Source organism: Ursus americanus, chromosome 12 (genome assembly GCF_024610735.1).
Source record: "Ursus americanus isolate L20-20 chromosome 12, mUrsAme1.1.p, whole genome shotgun sequence".
In the NCBI taxonomy this organism is placed as follows: domain Eukaryota; kingdom Metazoa; phylum Chordata; class Mammalia; order Carnivora; family Ursidae; genus Ursus; species Ursus americanus.
Window position 1 is genome coordinate 59,597,760 of NC_142138.1, and position 24,796 is coordinate 59,622,555.

At 38.3% G+C, this 24,796-nt stretch overlaps 1 protein-coding gene across 3 annotated transcripts in view; it reads left to right on the plus strand.

Moving 5' to 3' along the window:
* Window positions 1-4,991: 4,991 nt before the first annotated feature.
* Window positions 4,992-24,796, plus strand: part of RAP1A (RAP1A, member of RAS oncogene family) — a 74,474-nt gene continuing 54,669 nt past the window's right edge. For 2 of the 3 annotated variants that reach the window (XM_045801506.1, XM_087866170.1), the window contains exon 1: window positions 12,464-12,557. Coding sequence is in view for 1 of the 3 variants with exons in the window: in XM_087866170.1 (XP_087722296.1) it covers window positions 12,544-12,557 (14 nt within the window). In the remaining 2 variants the exon portion in view is untranslated. Of the gene's footprint in view, window positions 5,110-12,463; window positions 12,558-24,796 lie in introns of those variants that run through there. The other variant, XM_087866169.1, reaches the window with a different exon arrangement.

Sequence of the window (24,796 nt, forward strand, 5' to 3'; positions counted from 1 at the left end):
AACCACTGCACCAACAAGAAAAGTGTTATTAGGTATTGCGGGGCACAGCATATGTAATTCTACTCTTGGGTTACAGGTTTCCAAGAACCCTGATCTAAAAACCCATTTTCTAAACACTGATCGGACGGAAGCCTCTTTTTATTGATTTGTATCACAATCTGAGTGCTTCTTAAAGGCCCTTTCCATAAATTGACAATGGGAGTAGCTAGCTACATCAGTCCTGCTAGTTCTATGCATGCCTGCGCTCTCTAGGATTATGAGATAGAACAGAGTTGTAAAAGTGCCGTAAGTTTGGGAAGCATTTGGAAGAACTTCTCAGGGAACAGTGGCATGAAAAGAAGTATAGTTAGTCTGTTTCTCTTCAAAAGTTTGCATCTCAGGAAATGTCATGGTTATGTTTTTGTTTTTGTTTTCATTTTAAGGTCAGCTCATTAAGTCCAATGATGAAAGCTATCAAAAGAATATTCTCCTGAAAATGATTTTTTTCAGCGGGATGGTAGGTGAGATCGTCCCCACGGCCTCACATGCGGCTCCTGGAACATCCATCTCCCGGAACAGACTCGTCTACCTCACATTGTTTCTAGCATCCTCCACGAACTGGCTATTAGATGCGTCCCAATTCCCATCTACTTCAGAAAGCTGTTTCCCACTTCATTTTTTCCCCTGCTGGTTCTTCTTCTTTCATTCATTGCTTCTTAATTTCCAAGAGTGCTGCCCCAAACCTGGTGTTCCAACTTAAGAAATTCTCAATTGTAACAGGAGTGCCATGAAATAATTGCTTTTTGGCTTCTTCTGCTTCTTGTTCTTTTTTGTTTCTCCCCGGGTACAAGGACAATCTCTTTGAGGGTTAGTGATGGTAGTCAGAATCAGAGCGAGGCATTAATCCTGTCTAGACTCCACAAAAGTGTACAACTCAATTCAGTGGCCGGCTGAGGGGTACCTCATACATATAAGCTGCGAGACTGACGAGGGGCACTAACATAATTAAAAGACAGTGATCGATCTACAAGAAGGGGTATTTAGTCACGGTAATAAAATGCACACAACATAGGACAAGGCAGCATGTCAGTGCCACAGGTGCGTTGAAAACAAAAACTAGGGTTTCAGAGGAGAGGAAAAAACCAGAAAAGGTCCCAGGTAGCTACTGCAACATGAGACAGGCATCCAAGGATTTCAACAGATTTTGGGGTCTGCAAGAGGGGCTGGGGGCATTGCTCCAGGCAGGGACAATGTAGGCAAAGGGGTTGGCTCCTTTGTGAGAAGTTGGTAGGAATCACAGCCAGTAGTTCAAGTTGGCTTGAGAAAAAGCTCTTTCTAAATAAGGCTGTCCTGCAAGTTGAGGCTGGAAAAGTGGGATGGAGCCACATTCCTGGGCAAATGCCAGTTTGAAATTGATGGAGAAATAGCAATAATTTAAAAAATAGGGTGGAGTCCTGATTTGGCCACTGCTTTAGAGAGGTGGTTCTGGGAAGAACACAGGATGGACGGAAGGGAAAGGAACTAAGCAGGAGACCAAAGAGGAGACTGCAGGAGAAGTCCGGACTAGAGGTAATCAGTCATGACAGCGGAGGGAGAGAGGAGCGGCAAGTGCAAGAGACGTTGTATAGGAAGGACCTCTGCCCGTCGGTCCGACTCAGAAGGCCCCAGCCATAGGTGCCTATTTAAGTTCAATTCAAATTTGTTTAAGTTAAATGAGACTGAAAGTCCAGTTCCTCAGTCGCGTTAGCCACATTTCAATAGCTCGATAGCCACATGGGGCTATTGGACCAGACTAGGTGAAGAACACAGCAGAATGTTCCATTGCACGGTGCAGATGGTTACATACACCTTGGGGACAGACGGGGCACAGGGATGGGGAAGATTACAGGCACCTGGGGCTTGGTGGCTGAGTAACTGAGAAAGGTAGTGTCCTGAGCAGAAAAGGGGAAATCAGGAGGAGGTGGAGTGGGTGGATTTAGGAGGAAAGATGTCATTTAGTTTCTGTCAAACACCAGGTAGAATCAAGTGTGTAGACAAATGCATAAGTGTTCTCAGTGGGAAAATAAAAAAAGGCATCTAAAGTCAAGTCCCCAGTGGGCTCTCCCGAAACTTGTAAAGAGGCCCTGGCAGAGTCCAGCTGGCTTATCCCCTGCTGTGCTCGGTTTCTCCCCAGCTTGCGCAGCTCCCTCAACCTCCCCCAGACCAACAGCTCAACTATGCTGTGACAGGGCAAGAGCGCCAGGGCCCTGCTGCTTCCTCAGTTCCATGGCTCCTCCCTGAACCCATGTTTCTCATAGATGCCTTTGCTTCCTCTTTCCCAACCGCCTCACTCACCCTTCCCCATGCTAGATCCTTGGAAAGTCCCCTTTCCCCTCTTATTCGACTGCTTCCTCCTGAACTGTTCTTTCTCACAGGGACCACCAAACTATTGACCCCACTGTTTTTTTACTTGCCTCTCTTCCCTCCCAGCTGAGATTCCAAGGTCTGTCACTAGAACCACTCCCTGGTTTACACTCCCTCACCCCCTCATTGACTTTCATCCGCAAACCCAGCCCCGGTCAAATCCAACCCCCCTGCGGTCCCCCAAGCTGGAGAAAACCACACAACCTTGCTGAATGGTCTCACTTTAAATATAAGACCGCCGGTTCAACAGGGTCCGCAGTGCTGTCCATACTATACCTCTCTAGTAACTCTTCCACTCAAGGGAATTCTTGCTCACTTTCTTCTAGCTCCTTAAAGAGCCAATAGCCCCTCCCCATTCATGTTTTTCATTGCACTGAGTAAAGGAAAGCACACAGCCCAGATCTATCTCCTCGGACCCAGTGAGGTAGCCGGCACATTCAGTACTCCGTGCAAACGGGGAAAATGTGCACTGTGTGTGTGTAGGAGGGTGGGGACGATTGCTAAAAGGCACCACTCCTCCAGGTGGAGTAATTAGAAAAGGTGCCCCCCTTCCTCCAGGTGGACGTGGCCTCACAGCTGGGCTGGCAGAACAGGGGCTGGATTTTAGCTCCCACCTGTCCCCTCGGCTCTGCAGTGGCCTGAGCATGCCACCTTCATCCACAGACTTTGCCTTCTGCCCCCAAATAGTGTGTGAACATACTGTCCTTGCTCCGATCCAAGGCCATCCCTTCACTTATATGCTAGGGCTCATTGCTTCTTATCTTCTTGAGGGCAATCTTTCTCCACTTGTCCCCTCTGGCCTTCTGTTCCATCACATTTGCTTCTCTAAAGGATGGGTCCAGCATACCAAAAAGGAAACATCTCCTACCTTAAAATACTCTCACTTGATCCCAAATACTCCCGGGGCTACTACCCTTTTCTCAGTTGCTCTTTACAGCAAAGCTCCTCAAGAGCTGTTTAGACTTGCTATAAACTCTCTCTTCCTCACTTCCCATGCTCTTGTTAACACACCCTAATCAGACTTTCTCCCCTATGACACCATTGAAACTGCTTTCATCAAGGACATTGGTAACCTTCATCCGGTCAAATCCAGAGTTCAAACGCTGTCCTCAACTTACTTGTTTCAGCAGTATTTGATAAGAGTGATGACTCCCACCTTCCAGAAACAATTCTCTTATCTTCCATCACTCACCCTTTCCTGGTATTCCTCTGATCTGACTGGTAGCTCCTCCTCCTTTTCTACTTAATCTCCAAGTGTTGGCTTCCTCTTAGTCTTCTCCAGCTACTCTCCCTCCCTAAGCGCTTTTATGTAGACTTCAGGCTTAAAAAGCATCTATGTGCTGATGAATCCCAAATTTATATCCAACTGTTGTACTCAACGTTCCATGTGGATGTATAACAAGCACCTTATATAACATGTACGAAACAGAACTCCTGATTTCCCCCATCCCAGCATTTCTCCTGTTTGAGTCTTCCCTATCTTACGAAATGGCACCTCCCTTAACCCATCCTTCAGACCCTGAACCTAAGAATCATCCACGATGTTTGTTCCTTCACACACTCTGCCAAATCCATTCCAATTCAAAATGTATCTGAATAGCCTTCTCCTTTGCTGCCATCCTGCTCCAAGTTACCACCACCAACATCCTTAGAGGTCTTCTTGGGGACATTTGTGCTTCCCTATTGTGTATTTTACACATATTAGCAAGAATAACTTTTAAAACTGTGAATCAGATGTGGTCATTCCTCTGCTCACCCTCCCGTGGCTTCCAGCTGCTCTTGTACAGCCCACAAGGCTCCACGGGATGTGGTCCTTCCATATCTCTTGACTTAACCACTGCTGCTCCCTGGCTAGCTGGTTCCATTCAGCCATCCTGGCTTTTTTTTTTTTTTTTTTTTTTTGCTGTTCCTGAAACCCACCGGGTGTGTTATTTTCACGTCTGAGTTTATGGCTGATTATTTCAGCTTGGAAAGGCTGTCCCCGCCAACCCCCCTCCCCCACCACATACACCCTAGGTATTTGCTAGGCTCATTCCTTCGTATCATATGTATAGGATAGGTGCTCAAAGGTCTCCTCTGCCGGGCAGTATCTGGCCAGCTATAAAGTCATCCCATTCCTGGCTTTATTTTTCTTCACACTACTTATCATTACCTGAAATTTTTGTTTACTTGTTTGTTGTCGGCCTCCTCTCTCGCACCCCACTAGAATTCGAGCTTCACGAGGGCCTTTGCTAGCCCATGGTGTTATCCCCTGCGCCTATAAGTGTCTAGCACTTACTGGTGCTCAATTAGTACTTGGTGATGGATTGCATTCCCTCCCAAATTCTATTCCTCCTGAATCTTCGGACCCTTCCTCATTTCGTCTCCCGCCTTAAGCAGCCTCCCACCCAGCCCTCCGCAAGGCCCCAATACCCCCCTTCTCACGCAGGGGTTTCAGCTCTCACCACCCTCTTCTGAGCGGCTCCTTTAAGCGGACTCCGGAAAGCCGCGGGGAAGGCGGGGCCGAAGCCTGGCCGACTCCGACTCGGAGGGGCGGGGCGATTTGGGGGCGGGGCCTGCGTGCTGCGTGCGTGCGCGTTCTGGAGGCGCCGCCGCCGCCTCCGCTCTCGAGGCCGCCGCCGCCGCCGCCGCCGCCGCCGCCGTCGCCGCGCAGAGCCGGAGCAGGAGCCACGGCCGAGAGGAGGGAGGAGGTGGAGGAGGAGGTGGAGGAGGCGCCGGACCGGGGGGGTGAGTGAGGGGCGGGGAGCCCGAGTCGGCCCCAGAGGGAGCGGGGGGCGCGGGTCGGCCGAGCCAGGGCTGAGGCGGCTCATGTCGCCGGTCAGTCCCCTGGCTCCCCCTTCCTCCTCCGCGTTCCCTCGGTGTCCGGGGCGGCGGCCCGGGGGCCTGGCCGGCGGGAGGGGCCGGGGCTCCGGGAGGCCCTGCCGCCGCCGCCAGGGCCAGAGCCAACCACGCCCGCGGACCGAGCCGGTCGACTGTGGCTGGGCCTGCGGGAGACGGACGGGAGGGGCCCGGGCAGGGTGTGGGAGAGAAAGAGGACATTGTGTCCCCCACCCTCCAACTCCCCGAGGTGTCATGGCACAAGCCCATTTCCCTCGCCGTCTCCTCGGACACAGTGCCCTCGCCACTCACTGCCCAAGAGATGCACAGGACTGGACATCGCTGCCTTTTTCCTCTTCTTGTATGTCCCCAGACTAGGGTCAGACCTTCCCTCAAACCCAGCTCTCCCCTTGGGGTCACGCGAAGAGGGGTTGGAGGGTTGGGTGAATTTTCTGCCCTCCTTCCTCTGCTAGAGAAGGTGCGGGTAGACGGGAGCGTTGCCCTCTCTGCGTTCACTTCTGTCGGGGTCAGGGTCTCCTTTCCCTTCCTTTATTCCCCCAGTGCAGAGGGCTGACATCTCTACATCCCACTCCACCTCCCGGCCCCTTTCCCGCCCTCTTTCCCCCACGTCTTCCGTAGCTTGCCATGTGTTCGCCTTTTCGGCGTTGCTCTTCTTAGGTCTCTGTTTCTTTCCTGAATTGTTAGGGAAGGGGTCACCGTGTGATTCTTGGCTTCCTTCAGACTCGATCTGGTAGGAGTGTCGCTTGTCCCCTCAGGAAGTTAAGGACAGTGTCTTCAGCTGAATTGTGTAATTTACTGCTACTGGGAGAAGGTGAGGGGAAGACACTTGTACCTGAAAAATGGGATCTCCTCGCAGGGCTAAGCACCAAGAGTTTGGGGGACCTTTTGACCTCTTGGAAAAAAGAACTAACGTTGAGTTATGTATTCCTTTTTGGGAGGGAAGATGGTTTTGTCACTGCTCTGAAGGGAGGAGAGTAGAAGAAAAAAGGGAATAACAGGGCAGGAGGTTAATGGGCCACAGCCTTACAGGTGGCCACAGTTTTCTGCTTCCTGGGTATGGGATGATGATTCTTTCTGTTTTTATCACAGTAAAAGTAGCAGCTCTTAGTTTTAACGTGGGGCGCCTACCTTCAAAAGCATGCTGCAGGGCAGTCTCAGAAGGGATGCTGCTGGAAACAGGATTTGGAAACTTTCTTCTGGTTTCCTGTCAGTGTGTGGAGGCGGGCATGTGTGTGTGTAGTTTTTCTTTCCTTTTGATGTAATTGATATCTGCAGTATTTTGACATAATAAACACTAAAGCAGGCCCCGAGCTCCTTTCTGTCTTTACTATGATTTCTTATTAACACTCTCTGTTTTGAAATGATATTTGCATTGGCTGAAATTATTTTTGCATTGGTTGAAATTATCTTTTAGCCTGGTGTTTCACTGAACCTTGTTTCCTTGGTATTTTCAGTTATGTACTGCAAAATACGATTAGGTGTAAGGTATTGAGGATCACACGGTGCCTGGCACAAGGTAGGCACTCGGTATATTGTGAATGAATTGAATGATTACAAAGATGTGGCTAGATATTATATATCGTCTGTCCTTTTGAGAGGTGGCTTATATTAGAATATTACACTTTACTTCCAATATAAAATAGTAGTTCTTAACCTTTTCTAGGCCACTGACACCTTTGAGATTATGATGAAATATATAGTCTCTCTCCCCAGGAAAAAAAAAAAAGGTAATAGACTTTTATGCATGAAATTTTGCATTCAGTTTCAGGGTCGCTCTGAAGCCAAGCATAGATACCTGTCTCAAATGCAAACTGGAATCCCTGAGTATTATTCAGTTCCATATTAAAACTGTTTAAAAGCCTTTGTTCACTTTCTATGTGGCCTCAAGAATAACAGTGTCGATACTTACAGACTAAACTTTGGGTATTTAGGAACAAGCTTTAAGATAATTGTTATTACCATTTTACGAGGGAAAGTTGTCACTAATAACAATTACCAGTCAGTTTTAAGCTAATACACTAATGGCTTCCAAGGAAATAACATTGTTGTAGTCACTTTTTTTTGGCAGCCTAAAATCACAATCACAACTGATTTATAATTTTTATTGTACAAAGTCCTTAGTAATACGATCAGCACTTCAGAATGTTCACAAATCAAACTATTCATTTTTCCTGTTCTCTTCCAAGCTTGTTTATATGCATGGTTTTTCATGTAGTTAATAATTATTGTATCAACATTTAATATTCAACAAATGCTTTTTGAATGCCTACTGTGTGAATAAAATCAAGTTCTTGTTGTCATAGAGCTTATATTCTAATCAGGAGAGATGGGCCATAACCAAATAAATGTAGAATATTTTAGTTGATAAAGTAGGGTGAGGGAAAAGGGAAAAGCGGTGGCAGGGAAGGCATGAGACTGAAGCAGAGACCTGAAGGAAGTGAGTTAGGTTTGCTCTCTTGGCGAGAAGGTTATAGGCCGAGAGGAGTGCAAGTGCAAAGACCCCCTCAGTGTACTTGGCCTTTTGAGAAGACAGTAAGCAAGAGGGGGTGAGAGCTTTAGGTTAGAGAAGTAATTGAGCCTTGTAGGTCATGGTAAGAGCTTTGAATTTTACTTTGAATGAGATGAGCAATCAACTATTAGAAGGTTTTAAGTAGAAGTGTTTGTGAGAATCCTTCTGGCTGCTATGTGGAATCAACTTGGTGGGGATTTGGGGTGGGCAAAGATTGTTAAGCAGGAGGACCAATGACGAGGCTAATCTTTATTTTAAGCCTTTTCCGGAGGTTGCAAAATAGTCCCATCTACCTGTTATTGGGCATATAGGTCGTTTCTGTTGCCCCTTACTAAAATTACGATGAAATGAACACTTTTGTATATGCAACATTTTCTTTCTTTTGAAATATTTTCTTGGGATTGATTTCCAGAAGGAGGACTGCTGAATCAAAGTATATGAATTTACTTGTCTTGATGTATCTGTGAATTCCTTCAAAGAGTATGTTGTACTAGTTAAAGTGATAGCCATAGTTGTTGATCTAGTGTTATGGCAATGTCACTTGGTTTGAGTATTATTTAATACTTGAAGAAATCATTTGAGTTATAAAAGAAAAATCTTCTAGATTGTTAGGTTGAATTTTCCAATAGCTTGAATTTAGAGTTCATATGTTAGTTTACCTCTCCAACATTTAACGAGAGTGCTGATTGGTGGGGATACAGAGATGAATTAGACAGGGTCTTTGTCCTCAGGGATTTTTACATTCTGTCATAATTTAGAATCTAATAGTTAAATAACTTAAAAGTCTTGTCCAAGTTTACTACCGTCCATGAACTTTGTTATTATATGGCTGATGATCTTTTACATAAAAGAGACATTCCAATTAAGCATCTGAGTTTTCATATTGATAATTTCTTTTAACAAAGGGATTTTTAAATAATAGCTGCAATTTGTTTAATTTCTGTTTTGTATGTCTTTAGAATCTTAAAACTGACAGCCCTGTGTTTTGTTCTTTGCAATAAATTATACAGCTAGTACTTAGTTGAATTTTTAGATTCTTGTAATTCTTTATAGTTATTCAAAACACAGGGACTATTGTTTTGTTAAATAAGGTTAGCATTGCATCTTTGACGTTTTATTTAGTTTATAAGGAAGAGTGATACCAGTCTGTTTTGATAGAAATTACACCGCTGTGAGGGCATTGCTCAGCATTTCTAGTTCTGAAATCTAGATGGCTTGATTTGGCATGAGCAGGGAACTCCACCATCTCTAAAGTGAGTGAGTTGAATAATTGAGTTACCTGCAAGCACCTAGTACTGTGTCTGACACATGCTAGGGACCCAACAGATGTTCATTGAACCTCAGATAACCTCTAAGTTCCCAGTTCTAAAGTTCTCTTATTTTAGAAGTTCAATTAAAAATTTTGTGTAGGGGCGCCTGGGTGGCACAGCGGTTAAGCTTCTGCCTTCGGCTCAGGGCGTGATCCCGGCGTTATGGGATCGAGCCCCACGTCAGGCTCCTCCGCTATGAGCCTGCTTCTTCCTCTCCCACTCCCCCTGCTTGTGTTCCCTCTCTCGCTGGCTGCCTCTGTCTCTGTCGAATAAATAAATAAAATCTTAAAAAAAAAAAAAAATTTTGTGTAAAGCGTTTATATATTAATGTTGTGGTGAGTTTAAAATTGTGAACATCATCTTACTTCCTCTTGATGTTCCTTTTCAGATTAAACTCATTAATTTTAAAAAGAGTTATGGTGTATTTCCAAGTATTGTCTTTTCATTCTGATGTCATATATTGCTGCATGACTTAATGCCAAATTCACATCTTATGGAAGTGATTAGTGTTAAATATAAATATATTTAAGCTTTCTTATGTTACTGAGATGAAGCATCCACTAGCCCCCACCCCCTTTTTCTGTGCATGAAATTTGGGGATTACAAGTGGTAGTTGTTATGTGCTTTTCAGTCTTTCATGTACAGCGGTAATATTGGCCCATTCAGGTTATGAATTTTTGTAATAGTGGTTATGGACACTGAATGATTCACACACTCTTTACAGTCCCCTCACAGTTTTGAGATGAGTGGTTAAGAGGCCAGTTTGTTGCAAAGTTAAATGATCCAGAAAAGTATTGAACCTATAAGCTTAGCTTATCATGATGTACTGATCAGCAAAGCAGTTAACAGAGAACTGTGCCATGCTCTTGTTTCCGCTTGAAAATAGGCCTTTTAGACGTGGAAGGTACATGCATGCACCAGTAAGAAAAGTGTGTGTGTGATGTGTGTGATGATTAAGGTGGAGTTCAAACAAAAAATAGTGTACTTTTATAAGTGGTCTAAAAATAATCGTTTTAATATGATTTTCAGAAATACATGCACATGGAGGATTAAATGTGTTTTATGAAATTAACTTCAATCAGTAGACAGGTTAATGGCTTTTTTTTTTTTTAAGGTACTGATGACTTATTTATTTAGGCTAATTCTAGATAAATCTGGGAAAAAATTTCTTTGCATATCCAGTGTTCAATCTCTAGCCTGTGTAGTTCACATTGCTAGAGATTGGTTTAAAGTGTGGAATGATAAAGTTAACCAAATTTGGAATTAAATATGTAACCCTGTGTTTGGTTTTATAATATATTTAAGTTAGTCCATATTTCATAAGAATAGGAATATACTGAACTATACATTGTAACTGGTAAAAGTTACTGTCGGATTAATTAAAGCTTGAAGTAAGTTACTTTGAACTCACAAGTATATATATACCTATAACATTCATGGTTGTTTGCAGTGCTATGTTATACACATTTATTCTGGTTATAAAAAATAACTGCTCAGGATAGAACTGTGGTTTAGTTATCAACCACAAAAGTGTAAAAGTAAGAGAGACACAAAGAACTGGGTGCAGTTGTTTCTTTGGACAAATCCCAAATGCAGCTTTTAAGATTCTAAGTTAGTAATAGGAGATGATCTCCTATTGCAGATTGAACATTTCAGATCAGTCAGATGTGTAATCTGAAGAGTAAATTCCTTCACTGTATTTTCAGTGATATTTAAAAATTCATTTATAAACACGATCATTCTGTTCTAGACAAGTTGGCTGTATTTTAAAACATTAAGCAAGCGACCATAACTTAATTATTTTAGAGTTGAAATTTAACACTGGTCTTTGGATTTTATGTAGTTTTCCGTATCTAGCCCAAATCTTTGATGTCTTTTGATCTACCTTTTCCATTCCATTGAATGCATGTAAAAATGTTGCATGATTTTATTAATAGATTTCAGATTCAGTCATCGAACAGATGTTTGCATGACCCAATATTAGGTTCTTTGATGGAAACTGAGCTGTGAGACTGTAGCTTCTATTATAAGAAATTTATAGTCTAGTAATTTATTTTGTTTGCCAGAACCTGACATATGTTTTATAAATAAATGTTGTATTTTCATGGTAGAGTGGAAATAGAATGATACTCATTTTCTAAGTAAGATCAATGTAATACTTTAAATTTTCTCTTAGTTGCTCAAAACTGTTTCTGTGGTATTATTTTCTTTATTTTCCCCCCTGTGGCTTTATTTTCGAACAGCTTTTTAGTATTACAAGCAAACCAGTTTCCCAGTTTAAAATACAGTAAAATAAGAATTTTTTGCTTAATGCCTGTTTTACTTCAATTCAAGACTTTCTTTTGTTTTTGTTTTTGTTTTGGCAAATTGCTTTTCTGCATCTATGCCAAATGGTAGGGATTTTTTTTTTTTCCTCCCGGTTCAGCTGGCAATTTTAATTCTGTGTTTAATGCAAGAAGGGTTTTTTTTGTTGTTGTTATGCTTTTGTTTTTTTGTAGAACAGCTTAATCTTTTTTTCTACACTGATAAAAATCATCTTTTGCCACTAAAGTTAACTATGCCCTAGAACAGAAATGTGCATGTAGGGAAAAAAATGCATCAGTGTGCATTTTTAGTGAATGTTGGTAGCTTGCCAGCTTTATTTTCAAGTTCCTCCCCACTCCAGACCTAACTATGATGGGCTTATAAGGCAACAACAGTATACATAGTTAATTTGCAAAACAAGAATAGTTTTTCTGGTTTTTCCCTTTTCTATGTTTTGAGTTAGGATTAATTGGACATTTATTATTCTCAGTAGGCATACAATAAAACAGTTCATTTAACTGTGGTGCTTTCTGTTGAAGCATTGGCTGACTTTTAGATAGCCTTGTGCAATTTCATGAATACTATTGAATTTTGGGTGACATTCTTTACACAGTCTAAATAGGTATGTGAGCTAACAGAAGGTGGAAACGAAACAAGTTTGACATTTTCTTTGCAGTAGGAAGTGTTTCTTTTCCGAGTAACATGCTTTTGTAAGTTCAGGATAATTTTCAGTGAGTATAGCTGCTTAATTTTTTTTTTCTTGTTTAAAGTAATTCATGTTCCATTGTGGCAAATTTTGAAAAGAACATAAATGTAAAGAAGAAATCGAAAATCATTTATAAACCCATCACCCAGAAATAATTACTACTGACATTTTAATGTACATTTTTCTAGTTCTTTCCTTGCATGTACAGATTTTTTAATTTTTTAAAAAATGGAAGTATACCTTTATATATACTGTTTTGTTTCTACATTTTTCTCTGAACAGGATATTGGTCTCCTACTTTGGGACTTTTAGGTTGATTTTTATTATATTACTATTTTAAATAACACTGGGGCAAACATTTTTGTACATTTATCTTTGATTGCATCTCTGTTTTTTTTTTTTTTCTTCCTTTAGGATAGATTCCCAGAAGTGGGATAACTGGATCAGAGGGTGGTTACCCTGTGTATAAGAGTGTGTGTCTCACTGCACCTTCAATGGCATTGAGTAGGTCAGTTTTTACAATCTTTGCCAATTTGATAGATATCTGTTACAATACATGGGTGGTAATCGCAAAATCCTCTTACTAATAATAATCTGTAAAACCATCATAGTGTATGATTGGTAATTTGCAGTCATCTTTGAAAAAGTTGGTTGGAATGAATTTCTTTGAAAATATTTTAGGTGAAAGTAATCTTTGTGACAAAAAAGGACATTCCTTGAAGTTGCAATTTGAGCGTTGTTCTTTTATTGGAAAAAAATAGCATTTTAATGTTCTCCCTTTACTAAATTACTGGCAAACATGAGAAAGCTTATTGTATAGTATGTAGTAAGTGGAGATATCATGTAAAACTAAATTATTTCAGATAGATGAGGGGGGTAGTCACATAGTTCAGACCAAAAAAAAAAAAAAAGCCAACACAACTGAGGGTTTAGAGCAATGTCTCTGGACTGAGGGAGCCTGGGTTCAGTCCTTGCTTTGGCACTTAACTAAGTATATGATTTGAGGCAACTTACTGAGTATATATTGTGAGATGATTTGCTAAATATATGATTTGATGTTTCTGAACTTTGGCTTTCTCATCTTTAGAGGGAGAATAATAATACCTACTTCATAGGTGTGTTGAGAGGATTAGAAGTAGTATGTAAAACTAACTGCTTGGCACATAGTAGGCATTTAATAAGAGCCAGCTGTTGTTAAATTTGAGGGGTTTTGCCCGTTTTGGGGGGTAGGGCAGGAGATATCATTTGTGTGTCCTTGTTTTCATGAATAAATGCAGAGATGCAAAAGGGCCATGAGCAGTGGCAGCTGGAGGGGAGTGGTAGACATTCTTTATGGTAGGAATGGCATGAGCCAAGATAGAAAGTTCAGGACAAGTTGGAGGACAGAGGATTGATTTGACAGAAGCCTGAGCTTGTATAATTAGAAAATATGGTGATGAGGCTATACAAATTTGTTGGGCTAGACTGCAGAAGTCACTGCATGCTAGGCTGAGAAATATAGACTTTTATTCAAGAGCACAAGAAGTTTCGATATGAGGGAAATGACCCAATCAGAGCATTCATCTTTTGGAAGATGAATCTGGCTACAGAGTACAGAGTGAATTGAGGAAGAAAGGGACTGAGGGCAAGGAGGCTGGCTTATAACAAAGGTAAGGCAAATCTGAGGGTTTAAAGGAAAACAAGAGGGTAGGTTTTGGGCAGAGTTGCTGGGAGTCACTGTTGTGAAAGTCTCTGGGTCTTTAAGTGTTTTCAGTTTGGAGATGAAATTCAAAAGAAATAGTCTGAACCTAAGGGATAGGCTACATGGAGTTAGGAACCACTGAGAGAAGATAGGACTCACTATGCTTAGGTTGTTGCTAATTTTTTTTTTATTGAAGAGTAAAAGATTCCTATTATTTCATCTGTGAAAAGTGTATGTTTATGCTCTTCGACAAATGGAGAGTCTGCAGAAATGTTACTTATTTAACATTTTGAGTTCTTAGTTAACAAAGACTTCTCAGTTTTAGATATTATATTTCTGGAGGTATTATACTCATAAAATACTCATAAAATACTTTACTGTAACATTAAATTCTGCATGTGTCTCTCAGCATTTGTCCATGCAACTGGACTTCAGAAGTGTCAGTTATGTGAGCAGAAGTGATGAAAAGTGAAATACAGGCTTCTCGTTAAGCAGCTTAGAATATTGCCAGTGAAATATGGAGCAATGAAAAATAGGAAATTGAGTATGTGATCTTTAGAGGAAATCCTGCTTTTAGTACTTCTTTCCTCCCCTCCTTAATTTCTTAATTAAAAAAACGTTTACACGTGCCATTCTTAGTCATTTTGGTACTTGGCTGTAGCTCTGTGCTAAATTGTACTTTCCACTTGGCTGAATAATAAGTAAGCAGGTTAACCTATAGACTGATATTAATGTTTCTTTGTGACTGGTAAGTAAACTCACGTGGGCTGTGGATTATCTGCTTGCTGTCTTCCTTCAATATCGTCAGTTAAGAAAAGAAGCAGCAACCGATTTTAAAAAAATAAATATGGGCTTGTGATACTTTCAAGGTGTTTGCATTTTTTAAACCACTGAATTGTTCTATCTTTATTATTAGTTATTTTCATTTAAATCTCTTTTAAAAGTATTCTTGACAATATTTTTAAATTAGTAAGCAAATTGTAGCACATGGTATTGGGATTGTGTGTGTTACTTACTACAAATGCTGTGTTTTTCGTATGTGAAACTGCAAAAGCCTGTATCTTGTCAACTAAATGATATTTCATTTGCTAAAGAGACCTCAGGTATTCAAAACAGTTATTTAATGTCGCAAAGTATAAGATTCTAGTTGAATCTCTTTTGATTTGGTTTGAAGATATTTCTGTTTGTTAACAGAAATCAGAAGTACAATTACTCTTCTAGGTTTGATCACTCTATCCTTCCCTCCTTCTCAGCCCGTTATAGCTGAGAACAGGGTCCTCCCTGGTTTGGGCCATTCTGGCATTGTCACTGTTAGGACAGCTATGGCCTTCCCAGTTTGTATGTTTTATATTCTTAGGAGCTGTCCTGCTTGCATCTTGGCAGGAAAAATAAATTACTAGATTGAGTGGCCGGTAGCTCATGGCATACGATTATAAGAACATTCACAGTTTTATACATTATACCTCAGTAAAACTGAAATAAAAAAAATTCATTTTCTTTTTACATGAGGTGACAAATGAAGTGTGTGAAACATAAATAGACTTTTCATATTCTATCCAAAAGGATAGAAATAAGAGGAAAAACAGTTCACTTGTTGAATAGAATGTTGTATACATTTTTCTTATTCTTTGTAGTCAAAAAACATTTTTTCTTATTTCTTTTGGATCAGCAATTTTTGAATGCTAAATTTAAGTTGACTAAGAAATCAGTCTTTCCCCAAAACATTCTTAAACATTTTGGCTAGTGATCCAGCAAATAGTTACTGCATGATTATTGGGTGCCTTGTACTATTCTAGGAACTAGAGATAGAGCAATGAATAAGACTTGCTGTCATGGAACTCTTTATACAAGTGGGGTTTGGTGGTGGTGTAGAGAAATAGTAAATACGTGAACAAGATAATTTCACAGGTTACAAATGCCATGGAGAAGCTTTAGAGCGATAATACTTAATTTGAAACCTGAATGACAAAAAGCTAGACGTGATGATCTGCAAGAAGAGTGAACCCGGCAGAGGGCCCAGTTAGTACAAAAGCCCTAAAGTGCGAAGCGGCAAGTTATGTTAGAGAAGGCCATCGTGATAAGCTGAGAGGAGACTGGTAGATGGCGTTGGCAGGAGACACATCACAGAGGTCTTTGGTGAAGGGTTTGGATTTTGTTCTTATAAATACAAAGGGAAGACAGGATATCACTACTTACTTACCTTTATGGATAAATATGTGTAACTTTTGAATTCAAAGTTGGTGTTACTAATGACACTGGCTTAAATCTGTAGGGTAACCAGTAGTTTCTCTAGACATAGAAAATCACTAACATGGTACATAAATTAGTTTTTCTCAGGGGTCTGCAGAGAAAGGAATGATTTATTCTCAGTGTTGTAAAAAGCCTAATGAAAATTATGTATGTGCTCTCAATAGATTCAAACAGGGGAAATATTATGTCTTTGCTTTGACCAATAATTATATTGACTCCAATCTTTGCAGTTTATTATCACAAATTATCATCATATGTTGTGGTGATTTGCAAGCTGTTAATGAAATAAAACATCGTGCTTGCACCTTAAGAGCCTAACATTGAGTTTCATTAGTATTTATGTCTTTGACAGTTTGAGACTTCTGATTAGCCATTACTCATCTAGTTAATTAAATGTTAGTGCAGTCGATAGACAAAAATCTGTAAAGATGTGCGATCTGTGGAGAAAAGAGATTTTTCATAGTAACGTTGAGAACCACTGATCAATGTCCTAATCTGTAGAGGGACCTACAGAGAGAAGGGAAGTAATATTTTTTTTGAAGGTGAAGTTACTACATCTCATTTAATCTGTACAGCAAATCTGAAAAATAGATATTGACCATTTTTTACAGGTGATAAAACTCAAAGTAATTATATAATTTATAGAAATTAATAAACTCTAATTATAAAGGATAATGCTGACAGCAAATTTCCAGAAAGGACTACCACATTACAAAGTACACAGTAGGTGGTCAATAAATACTTGTATTTTTGCATGTACGCAAACATGGTTGAGTAGCTGACTCCCTATATCCTTATAATCATTTCTTCAGTGTAACACATCATTTTTCTTCTAGATGAGTCTAGAAAATTACTCAGAAATAATTGGCTTCACCCTTTTTTTCCTGCAAACCACCCCCCCACCCCACCCATGAGGTGTAAGTTATTTAAATCAGTCACAGAGTACACATCCTGATGAGGGAAATAAAGACCACAAACTTGGAAAGTATAATTTTCACTTAGATTTTAACTGACTAGTTTGTAATGTTTTTTTAGCTTTTAAACATTCAAGATACCATCTTTCGTATTCACATTCAGATACCATCTTTTGGTTCTGTGTGTCTAATTTTTTTTTTTAACTTAAAATTTACTATAGTTTTCTGAACTGAGGTGGTGGAAAAACAGTAGTCAAAATGTTTACGTAGCCCACATAAGTTGTCCACCTAATCTCTGACTGTTTCAGTGGTGTGGGAGGGCATACTTAGGCAGAGTAGTACGAGATCTCTGAACTACTAATTTATAAAGCTTCTTCTAATCCTTGAAATGAATTAATATCCTAATAAGTTTAAGTTTAAAGTTCTTTCAAACGAATTCCTAATAGGAATGGATGCCTAAGGGATGAAAGCAGTTGTAATCTAGATAGTAAAAGAAACTGTTTTAGTGGAAGGTCTCGAACGGGACGGGATTATGATACAGGATTAACTGTAGGAGAATGGATAATACATGGAAGTTGTTATGATAGACTGGAAAAGAAATTTATTTTCACAAAAACAGAAACAGAATTGATGAAGTGTGGGCTATGAGATAAATGAATGTTGAATGAGTAAAAAGAGCACTTAGGTTAGGTATGGTGGCCTACAGGGAGCTTCAGAGAGGATATGATGAATCTTATGTGTGTGGTACTATCATTATTTCATGGAGTATGGGATCTGTCTTGTTGGTTCGAGTTGGGAGTACAGTACAGTAAATCTAGATAGAATGAACAGGGTTGTTTTTGTGAAGAAGGAACATATTTTAAAATATGTTTCCAGTTGTCTGCGACTAAGGTCATAAAATGACAGGTCTATAAAAGATAAATTTGTATGATATTTTGGTTCTTGGTATCCTTGAAGTGCTTTTTTTTGTTTGTTATTTTGGATTTTTTTGCTAGATTTCTATGTGGCAGCTTTTAGACTGCTTTACTGTACATTCTGCTGCTCTTTATTCTAATCATAATCAGTTTAGTAATGGCATACGTGACTCCTGGAATGAGATTTTCATGCTTCAGAAAATTGTTTTGCATATAAAGTACAAGTATCAATTAGCTCTATAGATGTGTATATCTAAAAATTGTGGGTGAGACGTTTATTAATTCAGCTATTTGAGAATATCAGATTAAGAAAAACGATGCTTAGAAGGTAGATCTTATGTCTTAGACCCACCTTTGTTTAGATTTTCAGGTGGTAGGTTATTTTGATGGTGTTTCTTACATCCAGATGGTAAGGCTGGAATTTGAGTAACTCAGAATTGGTCAAATGGTATACTCTTTTAAAAAAGTTTGTCTTTTGAATAGAGTTTCACACTTAGGACTAACTCCATTGTAAAAAACATCCCTTTGAATTTTAAATAAATACTCAGTTAACTTCTCGTAATACTCCAGTGTCATAATTTTCACATTGGAATATGACAGCATTATAGTTCAAGAACCAACCAAAATCTGCAGTTGAAACCATGAGTAGAGGGGTTTTAGATGATTTAGTCATTCTGCTATTCCCATTATGCCTTAGACTTGGACTACTGTCATCAGTAGAACAAGCTTGAGATTGTGTCACCACTCAGTACCATCTGCTTGCATGTGTATGTAAGCAATAGGCCTTCGACTCTGGTTATAAAGAACCATTGCTTTGTCGTGTTCTTAGCTGGCTCTGCTTGGGTTCCAGGGTACCGGGCTGAACTTGTCTACAGTGAATTGTCACAGTTTTGATCTTTTGCAGCCATAACACTATCGTAACCATGTTTTCGATGTATTGATGTGCTAAAGATGGACGTGTGAAGTTTTTCTGTAATGAAAAGAAAATTACTTTTTTAATCACTGAAATTTAAAAATGATTTTTTAAAACTATTCAAATACTTGCAAGAGAGAGAGCTCTTTCTATAAAGGACCAGCCATCTCCTCTCCACCTTGTGGTTAATTTTTGTAGTATAACAAACTACTTTTTAAGTCCAGTAAGCCAAAGTGTTTTGTAGAAAATCAGTCATAATTGTATTTGTCTGGACTATTTTTTTTTAAAAAGTGCTGTATTGTTAAGAGAGAAATAAACATTACCAATGTTTATATAATATCAGTTCTTAGTTTTACAAAATGCCTATTCATATATGGACTAAAAGGAAATACCAAAAGACTAAAGTTATTATCTTGAAGTTGGGATTATAGGTGGTCTTTATTTTTCTCTTTAAACCTTTTATTTTCTGAATTTTTATATATCATTCATGTATTTCATAATTTAAAATGAGTTCATTATACAGTGTGAAATGAAATTTAATGAAACTTTTAAAGATGAAGACTATTAGGGGATAAAATGAGTTTAAAAGCTTTACAAATGAATTAGTAAACAGGATGCATTCCTGAGATGAAATTATATATAACGGTAAAATCTGTACTTTAAAACAAAACAAGCAAAATTAAGTTGTCATTTTTTGGGTGTAAGGAGTAAGAAAAAACTGGAAAAGTATTGTACTATTTGATACGATGACTTGGAAAATTTTTGTTCCATTCTTCAACTCAGGTTTACCTCAGTTACATTCATTTATATGCTCTTTTATGGATAATTATTTAATTACGAGATTTAAATTTATTCATACAGATGATGTGTCAAAGCGCACTGAATATTTGGTCATTTGTTAGTAATGTATTTGTGGTCAGCAGGCAAAACACTCAGTGAAAGTTTGTCAATAGCACCTACTAGCTGTTCCTTCTTTCTCAGTCTTTTCACCTGTAAAATGGAAAAAGAACAGTACCTATTTCTTAGACATGTTTGAGGATTAAATAAGTGTATGTGGCATACAAAAAGCACTTAAATATTATTGCTGCCACCATAAGTATTATTACCACCACCAAAAGGTGGCATTGATGTCTGTAAGAAATTGGAGAAAATTGCCATGGACTGGAGCAGTCTCTTACACTTTGTATCCACTACTTTGACTAATCCCTGTGTATTCTTTCCTTAAATAGGAGTATTAGCTATGCTCTTAGGTAGTTTCATTGTTTATGTATGCAATAAATCTTGGCATTGGTGGCTTAACATTTTAAACCGAGAGTATTTAACACAGGAGATGTTTAATTTGGTGTAGGCAAAATTTTGAATTCTATTTATTTCAAGGCTGACGTGCCAATGAAGTATATTAACTAGAGAATTGAGTGTAGCTGACTGCATCCTAGTTATTATCCAACAGTGACTTTTGTTCCTTACTTGTTTAATTTGCATCATAAGATTAGAAACTGTTCTTTGTGACTAATGGTGCCTTGAGAAAGCCAGTGGTTAATGCTGGTTTTTGCAGATTTAACTGAAGTGAGTTTATTTTAGTGGCAAAATTTACAAATACTGCTTTTTTCTTTTATATTCTTCACAATGCCTTGTACCCAGTAGGCAGTGAGTAATAGTATGTGTTTGATAGTTTGTGAAGAAATTTGAATCGTCAGGTTCCTTAAAGGAAAAAGAGGAGTTTAGCAGGGATTCCTAGATTTCCAGGCTCTTAGTTTATTTTAATTTTATCACTTTAGTACATAATTTTAAAAATCTCTTAGACCAAATTAAAATATCTGTTTTGCATATTTACATGGAGTGGTATGGTGATGTAAGTGTGCCTCACTGAATGAAAGCCACTAGCCCCATCCATAGAAATTTTGATTTTTTTAGGTCTGCGGTAAGGTAGATTACTTTTTAGTAAAGGTAGTTTACTACCTTTAGTTTAGTTGATTTAGTTCACTGCAGAGTCTGTAGTTTACTTCTCCAAGTGATCCCAGATGATTCTGATGCAGTACTTTCTCATTTTCTTTATTTTCATTTTAGTATTATATTTAACAAATAGTCTGCATTGTATTTTTGAAGACTTAGAGGAGTATAGGAATAAATCTTATATTTGAAAATTAGTGCTATGTCCTAACTTTCATTGTATATCCCTTTGTAATTAGTTCAATGTATATATATTACTGCCCGATCTCATGTAATATCAGGACGCCTGGGTGGCTCAGTTGCTTAAGCATCTGTCTTCAGATAAGGTCATGATCCCAGAGTTCTGGGATCAAGTCCCATATCGGGCTCCTTGCTCAGAGGGGAACCTACTTCTCTCTCTGCCTGCTACTCGTCCTGCTTCTGCTCGCGCTGTCTCTTTTCCTCTGACAAATAAATAAATAAAATCTTAAAAAAAAAAAAAAAAACTCAAGTAATATCAAGTTCATTGTAGGAAAATTGAGAGTACCAATGAAGCAGTTTGTCAACATTTTTAGCATTATCACTTGTTCACCCTGCCCCATTTTTTAGATATTTTTTCCTAATTGTACCCCCGTGAAATTTTAACAGCACAGATATATTCTATGTTTATATATTGTATGTTAATTTGTGTTTTATAAGCTAAAGTTTTCCTTTTTTTTTTCTTTTCCTTTCCTTTCTTTTCTTTCTTTTTTTTTTTTTTTGCCCCTCAGTAGCCAATTTTCACCCCCATTGGGGTGATGTTGCCCCTGATGAGAATGTATGCAATAAACCTTAAAAAAAAAACCCTTAATTTTACCTCTTAGCCTGTTAATATTTTGGTATACAACTTTCTCAGTGATTTTCAATGCATATTTATTTTTTCTTTTAAAAAATGAGATCAGATGCATAATATTTCATCTCCCTTTGAAAAAATATATTGTGAATTGTTGTGAAAAATGAACATATTTTAATAATATCTAAGGATAAATATCAGTGCATCATATTCTATTATATGAATTTGCCATCATTTATTTAAGTGATTCCTTGTACTTTTCAGGGTTTTTTTAATTATAAAAGCTCTGATCTGAATATCATTGAAGTTGAATTGTTCCATGCATTCTTAATTATTTCCTTAGGATAAATTCCAAGAAGTAGAACTGTATTTTTCTGTACATTTAAGTATTTTTGGTATGTATAGCTTAGAGTGTGAAAACCCCTTTCCCAAGGACAGCCACCATTAATGATGTGCAGTAATTGACCCATTCTTCTGTTGAAAGACCTTTTGTTTCCTGGTTTTTTGTTTTTTGTTGTTGGCATACATCTTTGTTTGCTTGTGTTTTTCTGTATCATAAATTCCCGTTTGTGTGAGAATTGTTGGGTCATTTAAGAGTTGGAAGTACTTTACATGCTTGGTTTTTTTTTTTTTTTGGTTTTTTTTTTTTGGCTTTCCTTATTTGCCTATTCTGATGTTGCTACCAGGTTTTAGTTACGTGTCTTTGTACTGTTGTGCTTTTATATCTGGAAATATAAAATGTTCCATTAAGTAAGCAAATGTGTCTGTATTTTTCAAATTACAAGTTACAGTTAAGTTTGGCTAGGTTTTTTGTTGTATTGTTTTAAAAGACAAGCATACGTATTTTAACTAGACTAGAATAATACAGATTTTTGAGGATTTACAATTTTAGGCTTGAGAACTTTTAGTGTCTAGCGGTGATTCAGAACTCTAAAAGCGCCTCTCAGTTGCAAAGTAAAGAAAAAACCTATTGCGCTGTGAGCTTTCTGGAATATTTGGAACTGCAACATTTCTGTCAAATATGCCTTTTAATCTTTGGTTTATTGATTGAAATATCTTGGACATATACTCTGTTTGCAATCCAACTTCCTTTTAAAAGGAAATATATGCTCTTTTTCTTTTTACATTTCTGGTAAGTACTTATTATAGGTGTGTCCTACTGTGCTATTTCTGCTTATTTTTATAGAATTCCTTTATATATTGTCTTCAGAGTTATTCGTATATTTTTCTGAGGCTTAGAGTCTCATAACATTCAAAATACATCAGAATAGTTATTATATTAGGTAATACTTGTGAATCAGCACCTGATTTTTACAGATTCTTAATCTAATTAGTGTTTTTTGTTAGATTCAAGCAGGTTTCTTTGTGGGAAACCATTAAACATTGCAAAAGAATTATGCTTTGGTTTTCAAAGTAGAAATTTTTTTTGCTTTTTAAAAACAGAGCTAATTTTGGGACGCCTGGGTGGCTCAGTTAGTTAAGCTTCTGCCTTCGGCTCAGGTCATGGTCCCAGGGTCTTGGGATTGATTTGCTCAGTGGGCCGCCTGCTTCTCCCTCTGCCTGCTGCTCCCCCTGCTTGGGCTCTCTTTCTTTCTCTGACAAATAAAAATCTTAAAAAAAAAAAAAAAATAAGGCTAATCTTTCTCAGGTAGTTTCACCTTTAAATTTAAATTTAAGTGCTCACACCATGACTAAAATCTTTAAATGTTGATTCTGCCCCTACTATAATTATATGAGCTAGTTTTCTTTTTTAAGACACACTCTTGAGTGAGACTTTAAAATGCTGTTAAGTGTTCTGGAAGAGTTCTTTTACCTTTGTAATGAAAAATCCCTCCTGAGGATACTACACTCACCACTAGGATGAAGGCTAATCATAATAAATATAATCAACTATCTTCTACCTAGACCTGTTTTCTAGGAGTAGCCTCTCTTGGAGTTGAGTCGTCACCACAGCTAGCTTAGGCTCATTGCAGAGGTTCCCTGTGCTTTGGTCATGGTTCTTTATTTAGTGAATTGAAAAACCATCTATTTTCCCTCATGGTAGTGATCTTTTTTTTTTTTGCATGGTATGCTTTAAAAAATTAGCATCTCAAATGTGATTTTAGTCTGTTGAGGCTTACCATTTAACCAGGTTGGAAATTTTATTCTGTAGTGCAGAATTTAACTTAAACACTCTATGTACGAAGCTGAGTCCTTTACTCAGAATCACAGCAGCAAACAAATGACAACACATGTTTGAGCATTAACTCATTATGGCTTTAGACCTTTGGCCACGACTTGTGATTGCTTGGGTACTGCCTTACTGCTCGCATTGCCTGCTTCTTTGTTTTCTGAACCCTGAAGCCATATGAAAAACTTAGAATTCATTTAAATGTGTAGTCCATATAAGGAGGATGTTTTATTTTTAACTAAATGTTATATGAGATTACTATAAATGATGATAAAAATTGGAATGCGTGGTAGACATTGTGTTTGTAAAACTTCAAAATGTTTCCATTTTATTCTTATGTAAAATATTTTCTCCTCACGCTAAGTATTGTGATAAATTAGTACCAGTAAGACTTAAATTAGTAATAGCCATCTGGTGGAAAAGATTTGTTAATAGATTTGTTAGGATATAGATCTCCATTGCACAGAGAAGTAGGGAGATTCTATGTTTTGTGCCCTGACAGAAAGTAAACAGCTTTTCAGGAAAGCATTAAGTAATTTTTACTAGTCTTTTATATAATTATTTTTCTATTCAAAATATAATTAAAGTAATCCTTGACTATCTCTTTAGTCACACTGTTTTTAAAAAACGCATTGTTTTTAACTAAACAAGTAATACATTATAAAAAGAAATAACAGGTCACATAAAAAATACAGATCAAGTAAAAAATACAGATAAGGCAAAAATAATAGTTACCGGTTTGCTGAAGTTCCTGTGTAAACATACGTACATGCAAATGTGCAAATATTGTTTTGTTTCCATATCTGCTTTTTTAAGTTTTCAGATACAGAGGTGAGACATGAAGACTAGCAATGTTCTTTACTATCATGCTGTGGTACTAAATAAAAATTCCATTCTTCAAAGACAGGTTTTGTCAAGTTCCCCATCTCTGCCCCTGCTCTTCCCCTCATCTGGATTCTTTTTTCATCATCACTCTTCTCCTTGAAAGGAGAGAGGTATACTGATGTGGTGCATCTCCATTCTGACTTGTCTGTACATTAGAATTAACTGAGGAGCTTTGAGAAATCACCACATCCTGGCTCCACGGTATCCAGAGATTCTTATTTAATTGGTCATGATGTTGCAAGACATGTGGGAGGAGAAT